The 11,081-nt window shown below is 31.0% G+C and overlaps 1 protein-coding gene across 1 annotated transcript in view; it reads right to left on the bottom strand.

Annotated features, from left to right (window-relative positions):
- Positions 1-11,081, bottom strand: part of LOC108688553 — a gene marked incomplete at its 5' end in the record, with an annotated part of 31,106 nt that overhangs the window by 9,648 nt on the left and 10,377 nt on the right. The window contains 7 exon segments of the mRNA XM_018194856.1: positions 771-850; positions 3,915-4,104; positions 4,268-4,962; positions 6,110-6,240; positions 8,365-8,411; positions 8,414-8,443; positions 8,445-8,511. Coding sequence (XP_018050345.1) covers positions 771-850; positions 3,915-4,104; positions 4,268-4,962; positions 6,110-6,240; positions 8,365-8,411; positions 8,414-8,443; positions 8,445-8,511 — 1,240 coding nt within the window.

Below are 11,081 nucleotides of genomic sequence, written 5' to 3'. Positions count from 1 at the left end.
TATATATATATATATATACATCGTAACAGAAGTAATTCTCAGTGCCTTCTCCGTTTATCAAAAACAATATTTTATTTATAGATCGCTAAAAAAATGTTTTTATTACAATGCAGGACGAGTTGTTTAACGTGTTTCTTCTTTTTTACTTATATTTTCAAGATAAAAAAGAGAGATTATAGGTAATTTTGTACACAATAATTTTGGGATTTTTTCTGAGTAAGGTATTGAAGATGACGAGTGTGCGTGTTTTCTTACTGTATTAATAAAAATCATTGAGGTTTCTCGGAAAATTGATTGCGAAGCAGGTCAAGTCGCTCTATTGGTTGAACACAAATTATTTCTCGGAAAGAAGAGAAGTCACGCGCGTGGCTGATCCTTCTGGCACGCGTGCCTGGTCCTTTAGACCCTTGAGATTTATTGATTTTAGAATGTCTACGAAAGAAAAAAGATTGAGATCGGCAGCAGACAGCATTGTTCTCTTTATCATATATATTCGCGTCAATTGAAAGTTAGTGGCATGTATAATAATTATTAAGTTATTAATTACACGTATAATATAAAAATACTGAGGCGAAATAAAAATTTCACGGAAAGCACGGAGTAAAAATCTAAAAATTTTAGATATTATATATACATCTGCAAATAATTGTACTGGATCGAAATAATTATGTAGAAGCATGATGAGTAATGTTACAAAAAATAATATTTTTAACAACTAACTTAATATAAAATTATTTTAGAGGTTTAACAAAAAAGATTTTTAGATCTACATAAGTTAAACTTTTTTTTACTTTAGCAAAACTGTTTTTTCTCCCTCTGTTGAATCTCTTTAATTCATCTTTTAATTGCACTGATTTGAATTTTGATAATATATAATTATAATTAAAGATTAAAAAATTATTACTTTTAAGTTACATCAAGATTGTTTTGTTTTGTGAAACACTATATTTTTATAGCAATCTATCGTTAGCTGAATATTTTGTACAGTCAGTGCAATAAAGAAGCATGCTAGTTATTTCCTTTGAAAGTCCCGCGGAGATTTCTTATATATTTTCCCTTATAAATCTTTGCGAAATAGACGACACGACACTTTTCACAGCTTACCCTCTGCTCGGTGTCGTTACAGAGGTTCAGTTCAAACGAGAAGCGAGGAATAATAGGCTTTACAGGATCTTTAAATTTTAAAGGGACGCGATGCCTGAACAGCTGACGCTATCTAAGATGCTTAGATATCTTTTCTAACAAATTCGAAATATTTTATAGGAGCAAATAAAAAAGTTAGAAAATATCAGCTGCAAAAATATGAAAAATTTGACAAGAAATATATTCCATGTTTTATTATAATATAATATGTATAAATAATGCTATCATCTTTCTTCTTTTCTCTCTAACTCTGTTACTTTTATAATAATATAAATATTCTTTTTGTCATCATATTCATCACATCAGTTTTAAGTAGCTATATTATCATGCCAATTATCGTGCATATTATCGTGCCAATTTGATGATTTACTTTTAATATTTTTCGTAGTTCTCACGGTAATAGAAAACGAATGCCTCCCGTATATTTCTCGTGATAGTGGACATTCCTGCTGACCAATTAATAGGGATAATCGTAAATTTCGCTGTGGCATCTGTTGTGAGTGATATGATATCCAGGTGTTAAACGAAGGGTGTGTCTGTAGTGTTTGATATTTTTTCTGCTGGAATCGGTTTGAAATACGATCTTTTTCCGGTACGCGTCGTCGAGGGAATACATCATAGATGACATTCTCGTTCTTAGGTGAATACGATGAATGTTCACTATGTAAATTCGTAAAATGTTAAAGAACAACGCAACATTTTAGACAATATCGCATCGATTTCGCTTCAAGAATTGAATTACTAGAATTGAAATCAATATTATATGAGGAATGTATGTTTCGTAGAATCCACCAGCTGATCAACGTTCACACGATTGCGCAGATGGTGCTGTAAATGTTACAGTTTATCAAATAACGTGGTAATCGGGGTGGGCGTAACCGTAACGTATACAGGGGCGATTGAACCCCAAACTATTTGTTAAGCCTAACTAATTAAAGAACGCTGTGTTTCCCATACGCGCCATACGCAATCTTTATTGGCACATCTCCCATGAATCGATTATCAATTCAATCCATACATTGAGAGAAATTTGGTTTTTCTTCCATGTGACCATAAATGCATAGTAAAATAATTATAGTGCTTAAGATTAGGAAATAATTCATCATTTGTAACAAAGTTACAGTTAGAGTTATTATTTTTCAGTAACTATAACTTAATTTTGTTTCTTTTTTTCTATTTACAAGTATTTGTGACTTAATTAAGTTAAGTACTTTTTGTATCTAATAGTAATTAATTTAATAATTCTTTTACAATTATTTTATATTACTTATTCACTTATTCTCATCAACATATAGGTTTTGATTTTCAAACTGAAGTGTTCAGTGAATGGTAAATTAGTAATTGTTTCTTGTGATTGGAATATATTTTTATTTTTGCCATTAGCAGGTGATGCGTATAATTTAAAACATCCTGTATATATATGTTTGGTATTATATATTTATTTGAAGTATATGAATATAATTATTATTATTAATATTATGTAATAATAATAATTATAAAAATGGAGCTCCTAATCATAATAATTTTATGCAATTATAGTCACAAATACTAAACATTTTTCTCTCAATGTGGACATTAAACGATTTCTATTGTAAAAATATACAAAAAAGGAATTTTGACTTAGGATTCTTATTCCTGTGACAAAAAAGGAAGAAAAGAAAAATAAAATGCACAGATAACAGCACGTTATTAAGATAATAGAAATTTAATAGAAATTTATTTATAAATAAAATAGATGTTTCTCTCTAATATTTTCTATTTGTAAGATGTCCATGTGATATATAATTTGATATGTATACATGTTACAATGCTACTGATATTGGAATTTCCAAATTCTGAGCTATTCGTGGTTTTTAAAATTATTTTCTCTAAAAACTAATGCCTAACAAACCTCCTGAAAATGTTCTTGGAATCATTCTTGGATTTTCTTTGTAGATAGTGAATATAAAACATAGAATACAACATTGAGAACGAGACCAACAATTATTATACCAATGATTACGATGGTTTTAATAACTGTCTTAGCAGTGCAATTAGTCACTGAAACATTCAAGATATTTAACGAAAAATAATTAATAAAAGCAATTTTTTAATTAATACAATTAATAAAAATAAGTAAAGCTTATTGTACCTGTTTTTTTACAATTATCGAGACACTCATTGAAGGCAATTAAATAGACATTAGAAATATCAATATTTATCTTGTTCTCGACATTTATTGTAGTGCTTGTTTCGCATATAAATATTTCATTATTTATCGCAGCAGAGAATGATCGAGGCCTGACCGTTGAATTTCCTGTCATTCTTTTTTCTGTCAAATATCGAGAAAATATTTTTTATTTAAACGCATTCAAATAAAATAATGAGAAAAATACTTAATAATAAGTTAAACTAGATTATTTATGTGAATAACATAAATAAGTAGAGCCAAATAAATAGAGTCAAAGTCGAGATTAAATCTTGTTGCCTATATAAGAACTGGAAAAATATATTTAATAATAATTCGCAGAAACATTATTAGCAAAGAAACATTATTAGCACCATTCAAACATCACTAAACATTATTAACTTCATTCTCAACTGTATTTCTCGACTTCCTCTTCGAGGAAGAAGTTCCTCTATTTATGTGAGATAAATACTTTCATAATTTTTCTAAATGAAAGAAATCAAAACAATAATTAAGTGGTAAACAAGTGTATAATATTATATGATATGTTCCTATATACATTTTTGCAGAATAAAATGCAATTCGATATATGAAAAATTATTACCGTGCAAGTCAACGAAAATGGAATCAAGAAAAAATTTGCTGTTATCATGGGAGTAATTAAAAGTAATTTTATTCTTTTTATTATTGTAGCCTTTAACTGGTTTTTCCCAACTCAAAGTCATATTGGCTGTTTTTCCAACGCAAGTACCTGTCGTCGTTGCATCTGTTGGAACCATCATGGATTTTGGTATCTAAAAAATGCAAATGTATTCTGTGACGCAGTAAAATAATGATTAGACACAATTGCTGACGAAGTGAATTAAAGAAAAATATAAATTTTTGTAATGAACATTTCTGAAAGGTATAAAAAGTCTGTAATATTTATTTTTATAAATTATATTATTACTTATTTACCTGAAAATCTTTTCTTGTATATCGCAAATTTATATGAATCGTCATGTTTGCCAGAACGCACGCCACTCCTGTGTTATTTCTAAGGATATAATTAAATATAGGAGTGGTGATTTTTGATATGTTTTCTTCAGTCGTACTTGGATTGATTACGATTGTCGTTTTGTTTATTGTCGGATTTTCTGTTGTAATCGAAGATACTGTCGTGGATGATGGATTCGTTACGTTTGATACACATTGCGTTATAGATTGCATTGGCATTGTTGTAGAACGTATGGATATCGTTGTAGATTGCATTGAAGGAACTGTAATTCCACCTGTTGTATTTGTTGTTTTAGATGTCAAATTCGGAGTCGGAGTCGAAGTCGGAGGCAAAATCGGAGTCGAAGTTGGAATTGGAACTGGAGTCGGAGGCGGAATCGGAATCGGAGTCGAAGGAAAATTCGAAGTTGGAAGTGGAATCGTTACGTTCGTCGTTGTTACACTCGTGTTTCCTGTAAAAACCGGTGCATGGTCTGTTTGCGAAGTAGTTGTTTTTTCTGTTGAAAAATTTTTTGAAGTTGTTATGGACTGTGATGTAGTTGATATTGTTGTTGATACTGTTCTTGAGCTCGCCGTTGTAGAAACTGTTGTATTATTTCTCTGTACATTTTGATCCATAAATATGATATCTTTATTTGTCTGGATTGTGCATGCAACTGTTAAAACAAATGTTTTATTGATATTTATTAAAATGAAATGTCTTCAGAGATCCCCAAAGTATTGGTCGCGAACCGATTTTTGATAAATCGGAGAAAATTTAAGAATATTAGTTACATTTCGTTACTTTGTATACTTGTGTGCGCGCGTGTGTTTTCCAACTTTGTATGAAGTTGGATTTTCAACAATGATAAAAATTAAAATCAAATTTTGAAATAAATTACAATTATTAAACTCCTTGTGTCTAAAAAAGTAAGTTACATTGATGTAGAAATCGATGTTAAAGCTGTTGTCAACAGAAATAGAAAACAAGGACATCTCTCATACATATTTCATTATGTATCTTAGAAATAGAAATAGAATTATATCTTAGAAATAGAATTATAAAATCGTATTCGATAAAAAATAAAAAATTAAAAAATAGGAACAATATAGAGAATATAAATAAAGTGATATAAATAAATAATTTATTTATTTATTCCTCCGCTTCTTTATATTCACTAAAATTAAATGAAATGTGAATATTTGTCACATTAAAAAGCAGATCGCAATCTGTACAAGTTTGGGAAGCTCTGATTTCTTTCTATAGTCTTCTAATTGATATAGAAATGAAAATTCTATGTTGAAAAAAGAAATATAAAAACAAGAATACAAAATAAATTTTTATGATTGGAGTTGTATTATTTTAATGTATAAAACTATTTTTTTTAAAAACATACAATTAAAGAAAAAATATATTTATTTTTTATAAAGAAGCTTTTTCTTGTTTAATTGTACTAGACTTAATTCTACATTAAAAAAAAATTTTATATAAATTTATATTAAGACCATAAAATTGGCTCCGTTAAATGGAAATTATTATTCTTAACCTTAATTGATATTAGCAAATTCAGTGAACTTTTTTTAATTACGCATCAAATATTGTAAAAAATTATTTATAATAAATGTTTTTTAGTTACATTTTAAGTTACAATCTTATCTTATTCTGGAATTTTAATCTTTAAATAGAAAAAAATCATTTAATTACATTCGCTTTTAGCAAAAATAAATTAATGTAAAGTTTTTGTCAGTATACTGGACTCGTTAATACAGTTAAGGAAATTTTGAAGTGAATACGAATTATGGTAAAAAATGGAGTTACCTAACTGTAGATCAATACAATTTCAATTGCGACTAACCAGATCACTATCCCGATCATTATTGCCTTAGATGATTTTTTCATGTTTTCTTTTATTTTCAATGCTTTTCGAGTTAAGAATTCATCAGCATACACGCACTATTATATTATTAATTACGATAACAGCATTTGATGAGAAATAAAATACGAAAAGACTTTCTTAAAAACTATTTAAAACATATTTTATCGAAATTTGCTGAAATGAAATGTCTAAGGGATTCCCAAAGTATGCGTTGCAAGCCGATTTTTGGGTTGCGAAAAAATTTAACATTATTAATTACACTTCATTATTTTGCTTACAAATTTGCGTGCACGCGCGTTTTTTTTTAACTTTGTACAGGTATAGAGTTAGAGTTTCAACGCTGGTAAAAATTAAAATAAAATTTCGAAATAAATACACAAAAGACGCAACTGTCACAAAAGAGAATATCAGTCCACTTGTTTTCTAAAAGAATAAAATTATCGCTCGTGCGACAAGGGTTAATATAGATAATAAAATATCCCTACCCCCGACAATACTGGAATTTCGATTGGGCTTATCATTTCGTTTTTGGCCAGACGGTCCGATAAAGATATCTCTAACCCTTTTCTCAGAACCAATCGATATATGAAACGTCATACTCTGTAAGTATCGTAATTAAGCTCCCGATAATAATTTATAAAAATTTCTGCTCTTCATTAATTTTCTTCAAATTTCTGGATTCTGGGTCTATAAAGTATAATCTTGATCTTAAATTCAAATTAATTCGGAAATAAGCTTCTCGTTTAACTGCAGTATCATATTAAAAACTGCAATCAATATTAAAAAATAGATGTTGTATTTTCAATAACATTATATATTATTACAGTGCATAATTTTACCGAATACATTATTCACTTTAATAAATGTGGCAAACGCACTGTAATAACAATTAACAAATCACGCACGAATACACCCCTTTCCGCTGTATATTGCTTACACCACCGCACATTATTGTCTGGCTTTTCGTTTCCGCCGTATTATTATCTTCTTTGTTGGCGACTCATGCTACGCTACAATCGAGGTCAGCGAAACAAACCTAGTCTCCTTTTACCCTCTTGTGCGAGCCACCCTTTTTCTAATTTCGTCGGCTTGCGAGTGGTTGCGGTTTCAATTATCTCAACATGCAGCACGTGATGGTGGAAAAAGGCAGCGAGTATTGTCATGACGAAAAATCGCGCTCAACGTAGTCATGCGACACATCCGGTGGTCATTAATTACGCATTAAGCGTACCAATCATTGATCCCGCTCACTAATGAAATGCCATTATTCATTCAGCTGTCTAATTCGCGATTCGCCTGGATATTTCGTCCATCAATTTCCTACATTGCTGAAACTACATTGCATTCGATCTTGCTGTGTTGTGTTTTTCGTTCGTTGAGAAATATATTTTTTATAACGATCTTTCCTTTTCGTAAATTTAGATGTTGACATCTACGGATAAACGAGCAGCTTAACGTTAAAAAAATTCCAAAAAAACGGTATACGACGTTTTGAGTTTCGAAGCATCTGCTCGGTCACGAAACCCTTCGGTCTTTATCAAGCGATCTTTGCCTAACGAAATCATTGGGCAATTCTCTTTTTTCTCTAGTTAGAGAAAACTGCACTCAGCCGCGTTATCGTGATTAAGCTTTTTTAAGGACCTATTCAAGCCGTCTAATTTATCGAAAATATACACCGAGATGATGTAAACATCGAAGCGGAGAATCGTAGACGCGTTAGACGAAAACATCTGCTGTGCTACGAAACCCTTCGACGTTTATATCAGTCGATCGTCATGTGGAAATTGAAAATAAGAGGCGGCCAGGCGCCCCCGCGGTGACACAACGTTGAGATTTCGATAGATCAAGTTGGAGATCGATTTTGTTCAATCGACCATCTGCCGCGTCGAAGGGTTGTTTGTGCCAACCCCTTTCTTGGATCTCTTTGAATCTTTACAGCGAGTGGTTATCCACAATACGCGGCGAAAGGTGCACCAACAATACAAACAATTGATTATTTCGATTGCTTCACGAATATTTTGCGAATAATGCCGATTGTAACACTTATTTAAAGTCATTATTATAATCTTTTGTACAATTCAAAATAATCTTAGAAATCTAACGATCATATATTAATTTATTTTCATCATGTATGGTATTTTATAATTGAGCCAAAGTGTTTAGCATAATTTATGTAAATATGAGTAGAACAAAGAAATTCTCATCAAAATTTGTATTGACATTTTCATCCCCTCGAGAGAGAGAGAGAGAGTTTCCCATAGAGGCACCCCCAACGATAAATAAATGCATGTCGATTTGCTCCGCTTCGTGGCAGTTTTACGTGGAGCGTGTGACTGCGAGACGAGACAACTGGACAAAGAAAGAATTTACATAAATTCCACTTTTATGTTTCCTCGTCCTAATTCGATCGACATTTTTAGAAATTGGCGCCATTAATGAATAAATGCTTTTACGAGAAAGAAATCGATATTGAAGGAAACTATAATCTTTGGAAGAGCTATAATCTTTTGTGAATAAATATGATTATTACACGATTTCGTTAGTATACTTTCGCATTCAAGTATCCGGATATTCACAATACAGAAAAATGCACTTAAATATTAATTATTTTCAAATATGTCAAAAAAGATAGTAATTCATTACAATGCGCTTTCTTCGGTCGTTTAAGAAATTATTGTCTCACACACAACGCGTCAGAGTGCGTGCTAATTCGACACGCATCGCGGATTTTTATTCGATCAATTTTTATTCGACGCAGCATAATTTCGTGGGTATTAACTCGCACGTTAATTCAATTTCGCCACCCTTCCGTGATCGCGTTGGCGCGTCGCAGATTAATGTATACGGTCTGAGAGCCGATACGCAGCATGCATATTGTGCGAAAATTTCGCGAGGAACACCTGCAAAGACGGACCTACGCGAACGGAAAGTCTACGGTTCCACGCATAAAATTTATGTTGCGTGAAGCAACCGTCATCGCAGAAGAACATTTTTTCCCTCCGTGAGAAACGGTTGCGACGCGACGGCGATCGTCCGTAACACGTCGAAGCGTAAAAAGTTTACGAGGTAATTGTAATATCCGTAAATAACACCAGAAAGTATGCCAACGAGTGGGCTTGCAACGAACTTTAAGAAACGGGTGTGAAACGAGTGTCTATTACTAAAAATTAACTCTTTATTCGTAACTTGGCGCGGCGACTAATAATATCGGTGAATCAGAATAGATGAGATTGACGAAAAATGAGATATGTTTCAATTTAATTAATGTAATTATATTTTTAATGTATCTACATATACAGAAAATAATTTTGTTAAACTATTAAAATAATTATGTAGGATGCTTAAATTTATTGAATATCGAACTTTTCTGCAGCATTCATTAAGCTTGAATTTTCTATATTATTTTAAGTTTTTTAATTATCTTGATTACTTAACAAAATTACTTTTAGATCTATATCTAATTTGTTAATACTTCAACAATCGTTTTTTTCTGTGCATTCATTCGCGAAATCGCTACTTTATTACGTATTGCCGAGCAATTTATGTTTCATTATATGTTTCATAATCCCATACATATGACGTCATTCACCACTTTCTGATACTTTCTACCACTCAATGAAAATGCATCCGCGGCTTTTTAATTCCGAGACAAGCAGCAGCCGACGCTTATTAGGTATTTTATAAACATTAAAATTTCTGTTAATGCGTTTGCAGGAAATGATCGGCCGACAGAATCCTTTGAAGGTAATTTCCTTTCAAAAACCGACTTCCGGATTAAGAGTCCATCGCGACAAAATCGAAATCGAAGGGGTTGGGAAGACTGCAGAGAAAGAGAAGACACACATTTCCTGCCCTTCAATAGGGCTTCCCACAATCGCACATTAGTTATGATGTTAATTAAACGTATTATTAAATAACTAATCTTTACATAAGAAAAGAAAACCTTGAAAGTACAAAAAATTAAAATTTCAAGATAGTCTGAACTTTAAGATTTTAATTTATTGGTAAAGAGCGTATTTTTTATAATGTTATCTTACAATTATTATTATCTTTCAGCAATTGCAATTTATTATATTACTTAATTATTTTGCCTAATTTATAATTATCAAAATGATTGTATATTTTGTCTGTTTTCTCCATGATAATGTTTTATCTTTCTCTTGGTAAAATTGATTCGACTTATCATATTCAGAGAAATGACAATGACCATGATAACGTATCAATTGACCTTCATAGTAAAACGAAGAGGATAGTAAATTTTATCAAATGCTTATACGCTGATTGATTATACAAATTTTATTCGACGAGCCTTGTTTCATTTGCAACGTATAAAAAAATTACATTTATTGGAACCTTTATAAGTTGACTTATCGTCTTAATTAAATTTTTTATGAATTTATTTTATTAAATAATTTGTTAATTTAATCCTAAATAATTATTCTTAATTGCCTGAGAAACATATTTAAGAAGAAAATTTTCGACAACTCACTTTATGTTAAATTAAGTTTCTGTATTGATCAAACGCTATCTGAAATTGTTTCTATTTAATGAGATCGGATATTTTCCGGAACATCTGCGCTGTATATCAACTTTCGAAACATAAGAACAGAGCGTGATCGCCGTTTAAGGTCTTCTTTACGTAACCATGACCCATTACTTCCATGCTGGGGGCACGTGAACCATATGGTTCGTGTGATCGATTATGCACGCGTTGACGATCAAACTATCAAGTTCGCGAAACTTAAACTTTGCACGCGCGAGCAGTTCTTCGTTATACTTCAATGGCTTCGTAGAAAACAAATTGTATACGTTACGCTTTCAAAGCGTTCTTAGTTTTACATTATTTAAGTTAAATTAAGCTTCACAAAAATATTAAATGAAACTAGATACATTTTGTATTTGAAAATAAAATTAATTTG

The sequence above is a fragment of the Atta colombica genome, unplaced genomic scaffold (genome assembly GCF_001594045.1).
Source record: "Atta colombica isolate Treedump-2 unplaced genomic scaffold, Acol1.0 scaffold236, whole genome shotgun sequence".
Taxonomy (NCBI): domain Eukaryota; kingdom Metazoa; phylum Arthropoda; class Insecta; order Hymenoptera; family Formicidae; genus Atta; species Atta colombica.
Note: the sequence above shows the minus strand (reverse complement) of the source record. Positions and strands in the feature narration are given on the sequence as shown.